The sequence below is a fragment of the Marmota monax genome, unplaced genomic scaffold (genome assembly GCF_021218885.2).
Source record: "Marmota monax isolate L192 unplaced genomic scaffold, Marmota_monax_Labrador192_F-V1.1 WCK01_AAM20220418_F8-fsc00001, whole genome shotgun sequence".
Lineage (NCBI taxonomy): Eukaryota > Metazoa > Chordata > Mammalia > Rodentia > Sciuridae > Marmota > Marmota monax.
In genome coordinates, this window is record NW_026693777.1 from 51,873,936 (window position 1) to 51,893,727 (window position 19,792).

The 19,792-nt window shown below is 36.9% G+C and overlaps 1 protein-coding gene across 2 annotated transcripts in view; it reads right to left on the reverse strand.

Moving 5' to 3' along the window:
* The window catches only part of Sppl2a (signal peptide peptidase like 2A), a 46,131-nt gene extending 28,621 nt beyond the window's left edge, over positions 1–17,510 (reverse strand). For both annotated transcript variants that reach the window (XM_046461008.2, XM_046461007.2), the window contains exons 1-5: positions 17,334–17,510; positions 2,789–2,908; positions 2,184–2,366; positions 1,628–1,717; positions 1,037–1,170 (exon numbers count right to left, since the gene is read on the reverse strand). In XM_046461008.2, the coding sequence (XP_046316964.1) occupies positions 1,037–1,170; positions 1,628–1,717; positions 2,184–2,366; positions 2,789–2,908; positions 17,334–17,399 (593 nt within the window). In that variant the 5' untranslated portion in view covers positions 17,400–17,510. The remainder of the gene's footprint in view (positions 1–1,036; positions 1,171–1,627; positions 1,718–2,183; positions 2,367–2,788; positions 2,909–17,333) is intronic.
* Between the last annotated feature and the right edge of the window lie 2,282 nt (positions 17,511–19,792).

Here is a 19,792-nt window from a genome sequence, read left to right on the forward strand (position 1 = left end):
GTATTGCCTGTTTTAACCTAGAGCCAAAGTTACAAAAACTGTATGAAGATTGTGTTTAGGTTACTAATAAATAGGAAAATCCAAATTTTATGTACATTTGGAATTTTTATGTGCCTAATATCCTTAGAATTCCTAAATCATTAAGTACAATGATGAAGCCCCACTGTTGATGACTCAGGCAGAATAACTGAAAAACTTCCTTTCTTCTCTGCTTATTTTCTTCCAGTGTAAATAAATAGGCACATTAGGAATATTAAGTATTTTTACCTTTCCTGAGAGAGACAATTAAATATATAAGCTGGGTGTCGTGGTGCATGCCTATAATCCCAGCAGATCAGGAGGCTGAGGCAGGAGGATTTCAAGTTCAAAGCCAGCCTCAGCAAAAGTGGGGTGCTAAATAAACAACTCAGAGAGACCCTATCTCTAAATAAAATACAAAATAAGGCTGAGGATGTGGCTCAGTGGTTGATGCCCCTAAATACAATCCCTGGTACCCACCCAATACCCCCCAAAACTAAAAGCAAAAAACAAATAAGACATGATAGAAGACAAGACCCAAGGTTTTACCAGAATTCAAAACAAATGAATATCCTTTATGAATGTTGAATTGAGATATTTTGTGCCAAATGAGAGGTAAGTACTTTCCTAAAGGGTTTTAAAAACATTTCTTTTTAGTTGTAGTTGGACACAATACCTTTATTTATTTATTTTTATGTTGTACAGAGAATTGAATCCAGTGCCTCACATGTGCTAGGTGAGCGTACTACCACTGAGCCACAACCCCAGTCCCCAAAAGAGGGTTTTTTATGTGACTTTAATGTTTCCCTTTCAACAGAAGAGTTAGAGGAAACTATGACTCTCTTCTTCTCAGTGAAAACTTTATATGACTTAAATAAGGACAAACAAAAATCTGGTATTATTGTCACTATGTTCTGAAGTCAGGGAAAGATTTTAAATGTCATTATATGGTTAAAATAAAATGATTACACTATTTTAAACCATTTATCACAAAACATAAAAGTTTAATTAAACTTACAATTCAATTAGTCCACTCCAGTATCCTCCTAATGCCACAGTGAACACAGCAATTACAAAAATAACCCCTATAGTATAGTCAAAGTTAGGTGACAATGGAGAGTACATTTTTACTGTAATGTCACTTCCAAAAGTCTGAAAGGCAAAAATGACATTTAAAACACAGAAATTCTATTATGGAATATGGCAGCAATATTCCACATGTCATTTTGGAATGGACACTGTACATCAGTCAAGAAGACTAGACAACATAATATATTTTCTAGCAAAAAATATGAGCATATACTTTGGTTTATAAAATCTCAAAAGTGCAATGTTTCATATAATCATTTTGTTCAGGGATTTAAAATTAAGATACAAAAAAATGACACAAAGAGATTTTAATAGAACTCAAATAAACAATTTTTTTGTGAAGCCAGCTTTTGAGACACTTTGTGTCAAATGAGAGGCAAGTACTTCCCAAATAAAGACTTCATAGGCTTTTAAGCTTCTTGTTAGCAAATGCACCATAGATAATCATCAAAACTAAGTATCAGAGATTAAAGAGTTATACCATTTATAAATTTCAGCTACTTTATAATTACTAATGTACCTGTTTCATATCTTTAAAGTCTTTTTTACTTATAAAGGCAATCAATATTTTCACGTCATCAAATTCAGACCTGTTCCCTGAGGGAGGAAACTAAAAGAAAAATACATATTATGAAAACTTATTAACTACTAATATAATTACAGAATAAAAGTGATACAAACTATTCTATTAAGAGTAAACATTATATCTTTCTTTAGCTATAAAACAAAGTTTGGGGAATTCTGTCTTAATATTATGAGTTCTCAAAATAGAATGAATCTTTTTAATGTGAACTTAAGCTAATATATACTATATATGATATCTGTATATGGTCCATATTCACATACACATGTATATGTGTGTTTGTATATACACATTCCTAACACAGTTTTTTCTAAGAATAGAAAACTACAAAACTTTTCAAATAAATGCCTATCAGATCCCAAAAGTTTACTGACAAAGAATCCTACCATCAGATTATTTATCTCAGTCCCTAAACCACACATAAGAAAAGTTACTTAATTCCCATAAAATTTCATGTCATGAGCTCCAAAGAAGCCACAGTTTTAAAACTTACTAAGACACTGTTATTGGCAACCAACAATGCTTCGGCACCTCCTTTTTGTGCAATTCTGGCTTTTTCAAGTATATAGCAGGTTCCCCATTGTACCACAACTGCTTTGTTCTTTAGGCCACCAGGTGGAATATCAGAAAGGCTACACAGTGGTGTAGTAGTCAGATTCAGCAAACTAATGGAAGTCTGAAAATAAGAAATGTCTTTAACATGACAAATATCACATATTACCTACAGGCATTCAGTGATAAACACCAGTATCAATTTAATTCAGTGTTCTTTTAGGCGCTGGGGGTATAGCTCAGTGATGTAGATCATATTCTCAGTATGCATGAGGTCCTAAATTCCATCCTCAGCACTAAGAACAAAAAAGTGCTCTTTTTAATTAGAAATATTTTATGACAAACAATGAGGTTTGGAGGTATTTTAAAATTACACAACTTACTTCTCTCATACAGAGAAAAACACTGAGCAAAGGCAATAAAATAATAATTATTAATAATGACCCTGTATCTAAATTAGTTCACACGCTAAAACGTAATTACCACTCATTTTCACTTTTCAATAGTTTTATTTTTATGAATAAAAAGTAACTCTGATTTACTTACTGCATTTTCTAGGGTACTTGGAAGCACTGTCCAATGAGGGTTATATAGAATGCAGTAGTCCTTAGACGGTAAATGTGTGCCATTTCCAGATGCATGCAGGACTGCTTCCTGGGCAGCTGTCTAAGACACAAATAATAATTTTCACACTGGCAATAATTGGGCTTTTAATAAAGCTATTTACATACAGGTTTCACCACATTTCCTTAAGAGGCTAAGTCTTCCAATGAATTTATTTCTTCTTGGTTTAAAGAATAAAAAGACAGGTTGGGAATATTGAAACTATCCACATTTGCCCAGAACTCATTCTTTGAGGAAGACAGGTTATACCAGTCATATTCCAGGGAGGATTCTTGCTATCAGGTAATAACTAACTTCAATCCTGCCTCACAGCCTGAAACTTTCCTCTCCAATCTCCTATGAGTTATCATTTAATTGTTCATGTTGTATAGAAGAAAAAACAACTTTTTTTTAGTTGTAGATGGACATAATATCTTTATTTTTTATTTATTTGTTTTTATGCAGTGCTGAAGATCGAACCCAGAACCTCATGCATGCGAGGCAAGCGTCCTATCACTGAGCCACAACCCCAGCCCAGAAGAAAAAGTTTTAAATACACTAAAAATCCCTCAACCTATCTTACCTTCTGCATTCTACTGCTAACTGGCCTTTAAAAAGTTACATTATTATAAGTACTCTTGAGAAGAGAACCAGCTCAAATTTGATGTAAATTATTTTTATTCAAGTCTTCAAAATTCTGCAGCTCCCTATCCAAAAAGACCAATCCAAAGTTCAAAGTAAGGGAAAGAAAAGGCTAAAAGTGATTGAAAAGAATAACTATAGTACATAGGGATGAGGGGCGAGAGAGATTATGAAATGAAGAAATACCCTAAAATGTTTAGAATATCAGTCCACATCACCAATTCTTTCAAACTTGGATCAGTACAGGTTCTTCCTCTTTCCTTCTGTAAATGTTTCTCTAAAACAATAAGGAAGAAAAGAGAGTGCTTGACAAATAAAGATGATATATCAAGCCTCTGCCATTAAAGCACAAATAGGTTGAATCATATGAAATTACTGATGTTTGACCATTTTTGATCTTGGGAATTTCAAACAAGTCAAACCATTTCAAATTATTCTAAATGAGTATAGAGATGTTCTAATCTATGCTCTCCTACCTGAAATGCTGCTTGAACATTTTCGATTAGAGGACTTTTTGGCATTCTTAGGGCTTCATTTGCTGTTAGTTCTAAGTAAATACAGGGAATTTCTGAGACATATCATCAAACTACACAAGAGTAATTAGATGTTGAAAAGAGTTTTTATTCAGCTATATACTTGGTAGCCATGAATGTTATGAGCTGAACCAATGTTATTTTTACTGCATGCTACATTTATCTGATTCAATGCCATTGATTCACAAGTGAGGGTTCTGACACTAAAGAAGATACTAATATAACCTACCTAAGGTCATATAGTAGAATTATCTATGAGTCTATCTATATCTGCAGATATACATGAGAGTTGATTAGATTTAGGTTAAACATTTTGGGGAAGAATACTTTATAATTGAATTGGGCACTTCTTAACTGCATCCAAAAATAAATGGCACATAACATTAGGATTTCCCACCACTAGTGATTCTGAGTTTGATCATCAGGTTCAGGCAGTAACTGCAGAATTTCTAAAATGCAAAAGTATTTTTTTCCCTTTGTGATTGGTAAGTGACCAATCTGTGCCCCATGTGAACAGTCCAACATCATCTCTCCAGGGTTTTGGCATTCATGATAGGCTTTACCTGAAAATTTTTATATATTATACTAGGAACGGCAAATGGCAAATGATGTCTTTTTAATATTGTTATTCATGAGCTAGTATTCTTCTGTTTTTCCTTTTCTTTTTTAACAGTGCAGGAAACCAAATCCAGAGCCTCACATATGCTAGGCAATTGCTCTGCTACTGAACTAACACCTCCAGCTATTTTTTGGAGACAGGGTGTCTCACTAAGCTGCCAAAGTTGGTCTCAAACTTGTAATCCTCCTGCCTCAGCCTCCCAAATAGCTGGGATTACAGACAGGTGACAATTTGCTTAGCCTTAATATTTTTAAAAGGGCTTTATTGTTCCCCTCTATCACCTTTGTTCAGTATCACCAGAGTCATTTTTTAAAAACAACTCAATGCAGTATAATTAAAATTATTTGTTTGATGTTCAAATTTCCCCAAATTTAGTGAGCTAACTCTTTTAGTTAAGTCTTTATATCCTCTTTAGAAGACCTCATTTGTTTTTCAGGATTTCTTGCTTATTTGGCATAAGATATCCTGGGCTGACTTTGTCCTTTATCTGCTAAAGCCATTCCACTAGTTCCTTTTAGAGAGGAAAGATATTTAGATCAGGATCTGGATTTTAACTGTGCACACTGTTGCTGAAATGGTATAATCTTTTTATAATTAGTATTCATTAAAAAATATATAGAATCCTGAGTCATATCCTATAGATTAGATTAATGTATAAGGTTATTGACTACAATGTTATTCACTTTAGCAAAAAGTAAATCAACAACTTCGACCAGCAAGGGAATGATTACATAACAGTATCTATAGAATGCAGTTATTAAGGGAAACACCTAGATCTATCTCTAGAAACAGATAATGTCCATAGTAAGAAAAGCAAGTTCCATAGAGGCATTTATAGTGCAATCCTATTTTTATGTAAATAATGACTTCTCTAAAAGCCCCTTTATATGTATGTGTGTGTATATAAATATAAATATATATGCATATATATATAAATATAAATATATATGCATATATATATCTGTACATATGAATCTGTGTGGAGGAGACACACACATATCAAAAGAAAAAGTGAGAGGAAAATAAAGGCAAAGGCAAGGGAGAAGGCTGGGGTAGTGAGTACTTGCTTAGCTTATGCAAGGACCTGGGTTCATCCCCAGCACCACAAAAGAATAAAACAAAACAAAAAACCCTAATGACTGGAAGAAAAATTAATAAAAGGAATAATATTCAGGCAAAATAGTTGGGTACACACAAAGTTTCTTCCTCTCATCCTCACACTCATTCTTAGGGGTTTCTTTTGTATCTTTCCAAAACTATACATAAACATTTAAGATAAATATATATTTGTTTACAAATTAGGGTCATGCTATACATACTGCTCTGTAGCTTTTCTAAAATTTAATGTATTGGGTTTTCCATACTACCTCTTGTTATATAACTATAATATTTTGTTTTTTTTATACATACAAAACTCTAAAGGATTTTTTAAAAATCTTTTAAGTGTCCAAGGAAGAACAAAGATGTTCAAACTGAGTATGATTTACTGCTATAGAGGGATTATTATCTTTTCTATAAGTAAGTGTACAAAATTTGTCAATGATAAAAGCAAATCTCATTGATGTATAAATTACTAAGGTAAAACAAATTTTAGTAGAAGACTAATATAAAATATGAAAGCATAAACACATATAATTTTAAAATGGTTAATACTGAATGTGGAGCATCAGTAGGCCTATACAACTTGAGCATTTCCACTACATCTTTAAATATCTTGGTAAAATTTCTCATACATATTGCATGGCTCTAAAAATTCAGTTTGCTAGAATAGATATTATGTTATAATATGATAGGTAATGTTATAGAATATATAACATTATAGATAAAATGTTATTTTTTAATATAAAAATAAAAACTCTTGAGGTTTGAAATTAGAGTCCTAGGATAAAATGCCCGTTTCACGATTTACTAGCTATGTTATAAGTCATTTAACTTACCTTAAGTTTCAATATCCTCAGCTTTGAGATGACAATAAACACCTGGACTTCATAAAGTTGTCATAAGGATTAAGATATATTATGCAATTATTTGCAGACATAAAGTTCTTAGTAAATGGTAATTATTACTAATAATACTCTACCACCTTGCCAAGTACTTGTATGATGCAAAAGAAATACAAAAGATTAATGGTTGGAAGATTAATGGTTACTTAGGGCTTGATGAAATGTAAAGGTGGAGACTGACAGCTAAAGGGTATGGAGCTTCTTACTTTTTAAATAAGGTTATTTTTATAGCAGTTTTAGGCTCACAGCAAAACTAAACATAAAGTACAGAGTTCCCATATATACCCTTATCTGACACAAACACAGCCTCCCCTACTATCAACATCCCTCCCATCAGAGTGGTACATTTGTTACAAGATATAAATCTTCATTGACACATCATCACCCAAAGTCCACACTTTGCATTAGGGTTCACTCGTGCTGTTTTTCATTGTTATAATTTGGATCTTAAAGGACTCCCAAAGACCCATATTGCTATATAGGTTTGGTTACCAACCTATCATGCTATTACGAGGTAGAAAACTTTTAGGAGATGGAAAGAAGCTAGGTCAGAAGGAGTATGGTCTTGAAGAAGATACTGGAACCACAGTCCATTCCTCTCCCTCTTTGCTTCCTTACCACCATGAGGTGAGCAGATTCATTTGCCATGGTGTGCTGTCTTGCCACGGGCAACAGGACGAAATGATCATGTACTGAAAACTATGAAACTGTGAGCCAAAATAAATCTTTTATTCTCATAAATTGATATTTTTCAGGTATTTCTGTCACAGTCAAAGCTAACACAGAAAATTGGTACTGAGAAGTGGGGTCATTGGTGTTAACTATACCTGATTATGTGGTTCAGAAGCCTTTGGAATTGGTCTGCAGAGGAGTCTAGAAAGTCTGGAGAAGCAGGAAACAGAAAGCTTAAAATGCTGTAAGCTGAGCTTAACTGGTAATTCTGGTGAATGCTCATAAGACCATAATGCCGACAGAAAGGTAGACAGTGAAGGCCAGGTTCACAGGTTTCAGATGGAAATGAGGACTGTACTGCGAATTGGACTAAAAGGTCATTTATGTTACATTTTGATAAAGAACTGGTCTATATGTTGTCCGTGCCCTGAGACTTTGTAGAAGACCCAGTTTAAAGGTTATGGACTAATTAATCTGGCAGAAGTTTCAAAGCAGCACAGCACTGCAGGCTGTGCCATGGGTATTACTGGCTGCTTTTAGCCAAATACATATTTAGAATTGGGAGTAGAAGATAGAGCAGAAAGATTTGAAAAACCTGAAGTTTGGCCAGAAAAGTGTGTTTAAAACTGCGTGGAGATTTAGTATCATTAAAAAGCAGCCAAATAATTTACATAGCAAAGATGCCTGGAGGGCATCTCAGAAATCAGCAGGAACTAAACCATCACAGGCTCAAAGGTGTAAAAGTGTAAACCTTTAACCTGAGAAGTGAGCATTGGAGTACCCCATTTGCACAGGGCCACTAGGGACTGTCTCCTCAGGATTCATTTTGTATTCAAGACCTTTGACAGTTCAGCAGTCAGGACATGCTACAGCCATGATTCAAGACAATCTAGGTATGGCTCCCACTGGCAGCAGACCTTGGCATTGCCCAAATGGTGCTGGTTTTGCTAGCATTGAGAAATGCAAGAGTAACGGGGTCACAGAATCTTCCACTGAAATTTCAAAGGAAAGGCTGGGAGGCTAGGTAGTGTGTAGTGAAGTCAGGGTCTCTGCAAGCAGCCTGACAGGGTAATGCATAAAGTTGTGAGAGAGCAGCTGAAGATTGAGATGGAGACTCTACGAAGTAAGAAAGGCCAAGAATGTGGAATGCCTGCTAAGGAAACTGCAGGCTGAGAGCGGAGCTAGCCCAAGAGAATATTTGTGTTGCAGGGAGCAAAGTCACAGGGGCTGGGCTATCCAAGTCCTTTAGAGCTCATGTCATGCTACTGTGTGCCCAGATTCTGAAATTAGACCTAGAGGATTTAATATTTTCCCTGATGGGACCCTTTCTTTCTATGCCCCTATTCTTCCCTGTAGAATGGGACTGTTTATCCTCTGCCACTGTATCTTGGAAATATGTACCTTTCTAATTTCTGTATGTGGTTCACAGTTGAGTTTGCCTTGAGTCTCAGAGGAGATTTTGGATTTGAAATTTTCAGCAGTGCTGGAATATTTAAGACTGGGGACTCTTGGAGATGGACTGAATATATTTTGTGTTGAGAGGGACATGAACCTTTGGAGGCCAGAAGCAGAATGTGATGATTTGGAATTTTTTGGGGGGGAGGTACAAGGGCTGGAACCCAGGCGCACTTAACCACCAAGCCACATCCCTAGCTCTTTTTACTTATTTTAAGACAGGGTCTCACTAAGTTGCTTAGGGCCTTGCTAAATTGCCGAGGCTGACTTTGAACTTCCAATCCTCCTGCCTCAGTCTCCTGAGCTGCTGGGTGGTTTAAATCTTAAATGTCCCCCAAAGATCCATATATGCTGCAGGCTTGGTTGCCAACTTGTGGCATTATTAGGAAAAGGAGTCTAGTGGAAGAACATTAGGTCACTGGGAGCATGACCTTAAAGGGGATATATGGATACTGGCCCCTTCTTCTTTTTCTGCTTCTTGACCACCATGAGATGAGCAATTTCTTCTGTCGTGTAGTCTGTGCCAAGATATATTTCCTTGTCAAGGCTCAAAGGTAACAGAGCCAAAGGACCATGAACTAAAACCTATAAAACTATGGCCAAAATAAATCTTTCCTCCTTACAAGATGATTTTTCTCAGTTATTTTGTTACAGTGATTGAAAGCTACACATCCATTCTATGGGTTTGGACAAATATAATGACACATACCCACCATTATAGTATTATGCTGAACTGTTTAACTGCTCTAAACAGCCTCTGTACTCTACCTACTGGGTGTCTTTTTTGAAGTGATGAAATGTTTTAAAATTGGCTATGGTTATAGTTATAAATATCTGTGAATATACTAACACTGAATTATATACTTTATATGGGTGAAGTGTAAAGTATGTGGGTTATATCTCAGTAAAGCTGCTACAAAAGGAAATACAAGTCAAGAAATTATACTCTTATTGTAAAGATTAAAAACAATTCTCTAGTTATATTTAACATAATACCCCCTACTCCATTATCCATGCCATCTTTTAGCTCTTCCGGGACTCTACATGTTTTTCAATTTTCACCTGATACATATTAAGCTATTAACCTTTACCCCTGTAAATATTTAATTTCCTCAAAAGCCCTGCCAGATTAGTTATATATGGTTTTCTTTTTTTCTTGAATATTATACTTAGCAATTTGTGTAACCATTTCCTTCTTTTTAGTATACAGATCAATGCTTGCTGAACTTTAATGTTCTTATTAAAGTGTACATTCTGATCCAGTGGGTCTTAATCATGCTTCCTTCTAGCATGATTATGCATTTCTAACAAGCTTCCAGGTGATGCTCTGATGTTGGTCTAAAGTATATGATTAAAGAGTTTATCATGAATAACAATGAAAGACATTAGTCTTCTAGACAGTACAAGAGTGCTCTTAAGAATTTTTTCAAAAGATGAGAGACACTACATCTGCAGTTAGCTGATACAACCAAAGTTTGTATTTTGGCAAACAGTTCCCCCATTACTTTCTTTTCTTTTTATGCTGGGGTTGAACCCAGGACTTTGTGCATGGTAAGCATGTGCTCTACCACTGAGCTATACTCCAACCTCCAGTTCCATTTCTTCTGTGTTCATTTAAAACTACTCAGTACATACCACTGGGTCCTGGTGTACCACTCTAGGGTAGTTATCTACTACTCTCACAATCTCAAATGATACCCAGTTCATGTCAAATAAAATCTATTTTCTAAACAAGAATATATAAAGTGGCAATATAATTACTGGTAAATGCAGAGGAGGAACAGTTATATACCCATTACTCTTTAAATATGGGAAGTATCCTCTTCTTTACAAACATTTTTCTCCTTTACAAAGACATTCATTTTAAATCAATAGCAACAAAAAAAGAATTGAAAGGGGACTCAGAGAAAAAGTAGAGTTGGGACAGTTATGTCTGAATCACACATATTCTAAAATCAGGCCTAAATAACTTTCTGATCACTCTTTCCTCTCTAATAACTTATGTAATCTAGCCAACTTATATTCTTACATTGTTTCCAGTCTTTTTTCTAGTATTCAAGGATTATAAAAATGATGCACTGAAAGTGACCAGACCCAGACACACAGATTATTAAGCATAATCTTAATTACTTAAATAGAGGCTGAGTGGGAGCTAAGGCATCAAATAGAGATTTACAGGGAATCAGAATAGTCTGTGGGCCATGGGAAAAGCAGGGCCAGGATCATTTCTTGCATTTGGAGAATCTGAAACATGTAATGCAAAGGCTAAGAGGTACTAGGGTGTGGGGAATAGACAAGGTAGTCATTCATTCATTCAAGACCCTGCAGTTTATGAGGTATACAGGAGGCAGTAGAGAATGTCAAGTAAGCATTACTGTAATGGGTATATGTAATGGTTAAAGGTAATAAAATTCTTCCTCCCTCTCTCCCTCCCTCCCTTCCTTTCGTTGTAGGAGAAGGGAAGAGACTATACCTGGAGACTTTCTGGCCTAACTTTTGATAAACAGATCCAATTCAGGTGTTTTTATTTATTTGTTTTTTATAGTATCAGCAATCAAACCTAGGGCTTTCTGCATGCCAGGAAAGCTATCCCCCACTAAGCTACATCCCTAATCCTTCTGGTGGTTTTTTAAGAAAAAAAAAAATCAAACTTAAACATAACTTTTCCTAGCTTTAAATTTTTTCTTATAAATAAGATTCATAATTTATCGTATCAATCTTGTGTTCTATTTTAGACTCAGAAAAAAATTATAACTGCATAATTCAGTGGAAAACATGTTGAAAGACTTGAGTCTAGTCCCATTTTGGGGGAATTTCTATGATCTGGGACAAGCCAGAATTTTCATGAGCCTTTTCAGAATTATTTTGCATTTCAAAGGAGATTTACATGTAGCTATTACACTACTGATACACAGCCACAAGTGAATTAGAATGCAGACAATAGGATGAGGAAATTCAGACATCTCAGATGCAAGAAGGTAAGAAAAAAATCATGAAGAACATGAAAGTAAAAGGAGGAATGTGACAAAACCAGACAGCTCAGGCTGCTATAACTGTAGACTGGGTGGCTTAAACAACAGAAATTTGTTTTTTCATGGTTCTGAAGGATGGAATTCTAAGATCAAAGTTCCAGCAGAGTCAGCTTCTGGTGAAGGCTTTTCTCCTACCTAGGAGACAGCAATCTTCTCACAGGGTCCTCATAGTGAGGAGAGAAATTGACTAAACTATCTGTATTTCTTCTTAAGAGGGCATTAATCCTGTCACGAGGGCTCAGGTTCTACCCTCATCTAAACCAAAATTATCTCCCAAAGGCCACACACCTAAATACTGTAACATTGGAGGTCAGGATTTCAACATACAAATTTGGGGGGACACAATTCAGTTAACAGCAGCTCACCTCTAACTCTACCAAATTCTTGTCCTCTTACAGACAAAAAACGTTCATTCCATCTCCATAGCCCCCCCAAATCTTAACATATTCCAACACAACTCTAAAGCCTATAGTCTGAAGTCTTATTTAAATCTAAATCAGATATGGGTAAGAATCAAGGTATGATACATCCCAAGGTAAAATTATGCTCTAGTTTTAAACCTGTGAAACCAAAAAAAAAAAAAAAAAATTGTTTCTAAACTATAAAGATGGTACCAGCATAAAATTGACATTCTCATTCCAAAAGGAAAGAACTAGAAGGAAAGAAGTGGTGATAGGTATTGACAAAGTCCCAAACTGAGTAAGGCAAGTTCTATTAAGTCTTGAGATTCAAGAATAATCCATGGGCTTGATATCCCACCTTCCAGGCCATGGCTCTCTAGGATGACCCTAACTCTTTAGTTCTGCAGGGAATTGCCTCACAACTTAAGGCAGGTACCTCATGACTCACTGGCTGTTATGCACCCCAAAGACTCTGCGTAGAAGACATCTGACCTATTGAAACCAAGGTGACAGACCTAATGATCTCTAAATAGCCTTCACTTTCACTTTTCCCTTTTCTGGTAAAATAGCACATTCATAGCCAAATAGCTCTATTGCATTGTCTTGTCAAATACAAAATGTGTGACAGTCTTTCTTCATTTCTCATCTCTGTCTCCATCCCCTTCAGTTCAAACCAGCAGTATTTCTGCTTATATAATCCTATAACTCTTCATCAAATGGTTGTTCAACTACAGTGTGTTTTTTTCAGAAATATATTTCTCACTTTTAAATATGGATAGGCTAAATATTTTCCAAATCTTCAAGTTCTAGTTCCATTTTGCTTAAAAATTCCTTCTTTTTTTGGAGAGGGTACTTGGGATTGAACTCAGGGCACTCAACCACTGAGCTACATCCCCAACTCTATTTTGTACTTTATTTAGAAACGTTCTTACTGAATTGCTTAGTGCTTGGCTGTGGCTGAGGCTGGCTCTGAATTTGCAATCATCCTGCCTTGGCCTCCTGAGTTGCTGGGATTATAGGCATGTGCGACCATGCCCGGCTAATAATTCCTTCTTCAATTCACTTCTACTTTCATATTTTACTATAAGAAATCAAGATTAAGCAACCTATTTCTTCATTACTTTAATAAGAAATCTCACATAAATGTTCAATTTTTATCAACATACCTTATAATACAAACAGAGATATGATAAATTGTGGTATAAAAGTGTATTAAGAATTGTAATGCAAAAAAAAAATAAGACAGCCCATGTATAATGACATAATTTGGCATGAACATACTTTATATACAGAGATACGAAAAATTGTGCTGTGAATGGATAATTATGATTGTAATGTATTCCTCTATTGTCATGTAAGAAATAAAAATTTTAAAAAATGTTCAATTTTTTCACTCGCTAAGTTCTATCTTCCACAAAACACTAGAACATATCTCAGCTAGGTTCTTCGCTCTTTTTGTCAAAGGCTGCTTTTTATCTACAGTCCAATAACATGATCCTCATTTCCACTTCAGACCTCATCAGAATGGACTTTTTTGTTCATATTTCTACACGCACCTCAAAATTCTTCCAGTGCTTACTCATTATCTACTTCAAAAGTTACTTTTATGTGTTTAGATATTTGTTATAATAGTACCTTTTAGTACTCATTCTTGGCACTAAAAGGTGTCTTGGCTCACCCAGCCACAACACAATACCACAGAGTGGTTACATAAACAACAGAAATTATTTTTTCTCCACAGTTTTGGAGGCTGGAAGTATAAGATAAAAGTGCCAGAAGGATTAGTTTCTAGGGTGGGCTCTCCTCCTGGCTTGGAGATAGCCACCTTCACACTGTGTTTTAACATGGTAAGGAGAGAGAACAATATGCTCAGAGCTTCTTCTTAGAAGGGCACTAATTCTATCATGAAGGTTCCACCCTGGGGACCCTCATACTGGGGGTTAGGGCTTCAGCATATGAATTTGGGAGGGGCCATATTCATTATATAGCACAGAAGCTTAGCATGTCTTGAGTAACTTGACTGCTTGAATAACATCTTTCCCCTGGAGGTTGGGAGAAGAGGACAGAAAAGAAAGAATTAATTAAAATTATTTGAGTTGGGATAGTGTACAAAAAGAATGTAAATTTTTTTAAAAGAGAGAAATTTTTAATATTTATTTTTCAGTTTTTGGTGGACACAACATCTTTATTTTATTTTTATGTGGTGCTGAGGATCAAACCCAGCACCGCACGCATGCCAGGCAAGCGCGTTACCGCTTGAGCCACATCCCCAGCCCAAGAATGTAAATTTTCAGAGAGATTTTTCTTCCTGGGTTCCTAATTATCACCTCATTTAAGTAGTTCAAACAGCTATGTAATACTTCAAAACCTTTGAAGTAAAGAAAAAATGGAGAAAATTTTGATGAAAAACACTATGAGAAATACTGAAGAACCTTCAGAGAACTTTGAAGTAATTTTAAAAAACATCCAGATTAAACATCACTTGTTCTCTCTGAAAAAATAACCTATGACTGGGTCCACACTGTGAGATAAAGATCTAATAATTGGGACTGGGGAAGGAAAAGCATGAAACAGAATTATGGCAAGGTCAAGACAGAATTAACCACCCACTAGGAACTCTTTTTATTTCTAGACCTAAATGTTTAACATGTTCTAAGATGATCAGAATAAAAGTCAGGTGTGGTAGCTCATGCCCGTAATCCCTGGAAATGCCTGTAATCATAGGACACTGAGGCAGGAGGATAGAAAGTTTGACGCAAGTATGGAGAACTCAGCTAGATCCTATTTCAATATAATAAAAAAAAGGCAGGGATCTAGTTTAATGATAGAGCACTTGCCTAACATGTGCAAGGCCCTGGGTTCAATCCCTAGGACCACCAAACAAACCAAATAAAAAAATTAAAAAAGCTAAATATGCTATAGCTTAAGTTCAAAATATACAGTGAGGTCACTCTGATAGGAAGAAAACAAGATGAGGAGGGCAGGTTAAATGATCTTTAATGGCCTTTCCAATACTAAATCCTCTGCCTCTTCTTCAAAAAAGTGGAAGTGGTTTCTGAAAATTATGTGCTGTTCTAGATGAAGATGTTGGCCCTGACTAAGGGAAAGAAGTACCAGCTTCAAAAGCCTAGAAAGAAGAAATGAAATGACTGAGTTGGCATCATTAATTCAAATGAACTTAGGCCACCTACAACTATAGTTAGGAAAAAGAAAAAAACAAGGGCTTCAGGGAGAAAACGGTAAAAGACTTCAAATAGTGCTGGAGGAAAAAACTAGCTACTCATTAAGAAGGAAGGAGAGCTTCTGCTGAGAAAAAGAAAAGGAATGAAAAGAGACCATTTTAGGGGATTGAAGGAAGGAAGCTTCAGGAAGAAAATAAATTCAAAGGCAAACAAACAAGAAAGAATTTAAAATAATAGCTGGAATTGAAAAAGACCTTCACAATTTAAAGATTTTGTCGACTTATTCACAGTCATTAACAGTACCTACCATATAATAAATGAACACCAAATACTTGTGGGGTAAAAAACAATGTTACTTAATTCCCACAACAATCTTGGGACTGAAGAGTACAGAACCCAAGATTAATATGGTAAGATATCACACAGAGGTACAATCTTAAATATCCTAAAATCTAGAGTGTGGGAGACACAAGCTAGTTACAATTTAGAACAGGGATAACCTTTAGGTTTGTGAAGCCCATAAAATTGTGAATATTCTCCTTATATTTTTCTGGTGAGATGTTCAGAGCTTTTGGTAAGAATTTCAATGTGAGTTTATGAGGGATTGATGTATTATTAGGCTAAATATAGTGGGAATATGAGATTATATCAATATCTACATATAGATATAATCAGCTTAAACAATTCAAATAAAAATTAGTGCAAACACACTTTGCTAAGTTTTATATGTAGGTTATAAGTTTGTGTACATTTACATACTCTCTGAAATTACTATCCTTTGGATAGATATGACCTGTCTGATTACACAGCAAACACCTCAAAAACCCAGACTAAGGCTGCTACTTTGATATTCATTTTATAATGTATTTTCGCACCCCCTCAAGACAATTTTTATAAGTTCATTCGGGTTTCTAATGTTACCTAGCAAAATTATGAATACATCAAAGACATTTAACACTTTGTGGCTTAGATTTTCTTAATAAACGTTAAAGCACTTTCATTTTTAATATATTCACTAATTATTATCCTTTTAAACTGGAGAGTAGACAAAATATACTCTCAGAGAAGTTACACATTCTAATGGAAAAGAAAGACATACAGCATATAGATCTTATATAAATAACCTTTAAATGTTCTCAACCTGAAACTCCCTAAGTGAAAGCCAATAGGCACAAAAACTGAAACACTGAACAATGACCTCCTAATCACCCACTGAACCTCATATTACTTGATAATTAATTTTAAAACATTATTTTCTGTAATTATGAAAACAAACTCGGGAGCACTTATTGTGTGTTTTTTCCTTCTCTTAGCTGATATTTCACGCCTTTAAAACAGACAACTGAAAAACCACTAAAGGCATTACTTTGTTATTTTAAATCATTACTATTACAACACAAAACTAAACAAACCCTGACAAAGGAATCACATAGGCCCCCAAAGACGAAGAAGGAACTAAGAGGGGTAAGGAAAAACTAAAATAATAATAATAATAACCAAATAAGCTGAATTAGTGCAATTAAATTAAAAGCGCAGTCCTTGAACCGCTAAACACTCAGGGGCCTTTATTCACAGGGGAAAGAGGTTAATAGGAGGTAAAATGGGCCGGACAATACAACCCACATGCCAATTGAAAAAAAAAAATGCCTACACAATGAAAAATTAAAGAGGCACCCAGGTCAACGTCGTGTAAGGGATTGCGCGGATATCTTTGATGGGTCGGGAGGGAACAGGGTGATGGAAGAAACAGGGATAAAAAGGAGGCTGAAAGGACGGAGTGAGCGGCAGCAGGTGAGGGGAGCCAAGAATGAAAGCAGGCCGCGACGCGCGGAGCGAGGCCCGGCGGGGCCGTGGGGCGGGCGGAGGGGGCTGGGAAGGCGCCCCTGCCCTCCGGGCCCCGCCCCGCCCCGGTGAGGCCGGACGCCCGCCCGCCCGCCCGCCCCACTTACCAGCGGCAGCAGGAAGCCCCACATCAAGGCGGCGGCGGAAGCGGGCAATCTCCACTGCGGGCCCATCGTACTGGTGGGCGCGCAGCCTCCGCGTCGCTCTGCGGGTGCCTCAGTGGCAGTGTTCTGCCCGGACCGCGGCTGGTGCCGGGGCCGCTACAGCAGCGCGGACTTCCTCTTCCGGCCCCGCCCGGGAGACGCGGAAAGCCCCGCGTGGGGCTCTGAGTCCCAGCGCCGGCCGGCCTCGCTCTGCGGGTCTGGGCGTGCCAGTGTCCAGCTGTCTGACCATCACTCCCGCCAGACCCCGGGCAGGCCAAGGGACCTTCTCAAGCCCTTTCTCCTGGAAGTAACTGCCCAGGTCCTGGAGCCACAAATCTACGGGTCATCCTTAATTCATTAGCCCATCAGTAGTTTCTGGCCATTCTAACTCACACACATACCTCCCAAACGTTCACTCACTCCCAAATGTTGCGACCACCTTATCCAAGCCACCAACGTTTGTCTTTTTCCAAACTGGTCTCAGCCAGCCTCCAGACAGCTCCTTACCCCGTGGTCCCAGAGTGATCTTTTTAAAAATATAAATCAGATCATGTCATTCTTCATCAGCTTGCATAAAATACAAACTCTAGTTTGGGCATGGTGGCTTGCACCTGCAGTCCATACATACTAATCTCCCAGCTATTCAAAAGATTGAGGGAGGAGGATCACTTGAGCCCACAACATAGTGAGTCCTCATCTCAAAAAAAAAAAAAAAAAAAAAAAAGAAGAAGAAGCCTAGAAAGTCTAAATAATTTGGCCCTGGCCTTCCTCTCCGTTACCATCTTCACTATTTTCCTGTGCATTAAGAAGCATGGTCCTTCTTTGGTCTTTCCTTCCTTCCTTGATCCTTCTGGCCCTATCGCTAGTAGTCCTTTCTGCTAGAATGCCCTTCTCTCTAAAACTCACAATGTATGACTTGTTGGTATTCACTTAGCTTAAATGTCACTTCCCCAGAGGAAACTTCCTGACATACCCAATCTAAAGAAGCCTTTAGTTGCGTTCATATCATGATTTATTTTAATTCTCTGCATAGTACTTTTCATTCTCTTACATATCTTTGTTTATCCATCCATGTATTTATTTATTATGTTGCACACCACTTGATAGCAACGAGTGTCCTTACTTTGCTGCTGTATGCCTTACACCTACAAAATCTGGCAAATAGTATATCCTCAAATATTTGTTGGATGACTATTTCATACCAAACACTGCCATCTCCCAGCATGAAGGACACAGATGTGTGAGCCAACACACTTCATAGTGACTCTTTTGTTTGCACAAGGTGCTAAGAAGTATTAAAAGGAGGTATAAATGGGGTGCCAGGAAAGATTCCAGCCTGAGCTGAGTCTAGAAGGGCGAGATAATTTTAGCAAAGCAAAGGGTAGAGGAAGGGGGGCACTTCCAGGAACAGTGAAGCGCTAGGGTTAAAGCCAAAAGTGGCATTGGAGGAACTACAAAATTTAAGCTTGGCTGAAGCTGTGACAGATGAAAGATGAAATGTGAGAAGAGGGCAAAAGCCAAATCACAGTAGACTGGGACTGCTTGGGACCTTAGGATTCATCCTATGAGTGGTAGAGAGAAAATGAATAGTAAATAGAGCAATGACACACAATTTCTGTTTTGGAAGCTCTCTGTGATTGTCAGGGTGGCAAATGGATTAAAACAAGGCAAGAAGTAGAAGCTGGGAGACCTGTTAGACAACTGTAGAAACTTAACCAAGGCAGCACAGAGTGAGGATCTGATACAAGAGTATGGCAGAAGAAATGGGGAGGAGAAGATGGATCTGAAAGATCTGGAGCAGATTTTGGTAACTGAGAGGAGGTGGGATAAGAAAGAGGGATGATTCCCAGGATTCTTCCCTGGGCTATCTATTGAGATGGATTGGCACAAAAAGGGAGGGAATAGCTGAAGGAGGCAAAATACTTCTGGATGTGAGTTTGAAATACTTGTGTAATATTGAAGTGCAAATGTATGTAGGTTGATGGCTACTTGGGTTGGTTTGAATCTTAGTGTCATGGTAAAGCCAAGAACTTGGGAATCCTGCCTGTCAATCTGGACTCTTCATATGTTCTGACTTCCAATGTAAAACCAAATTCCCCTTTTATAAAATGGTTTTGATGAACTGGATGACTTCACCTCTAAATATTCCCTTGAAATGTTTATTCTTGTAGCCCATTGCTTAGTAAGTCTCTAACATGACTCCTGGAGCTATCTGAAGATTTCTGGTTTTTCTGCTTACATTTTCCTTCACCTTTATTAGTAAAAATTTTGAACTTGCCTGTGTTACAGGCTAGTTCCATGTGCAGTCTCTCTTTACATAGGTTTTTTCATTTGAAAAATGTTGACACCAATATCTGTCCTACCTACCTCATTAGTTGTAAAAATGTCATGATGCCAGGCACAGTGAGTGGTGCATGCTTATA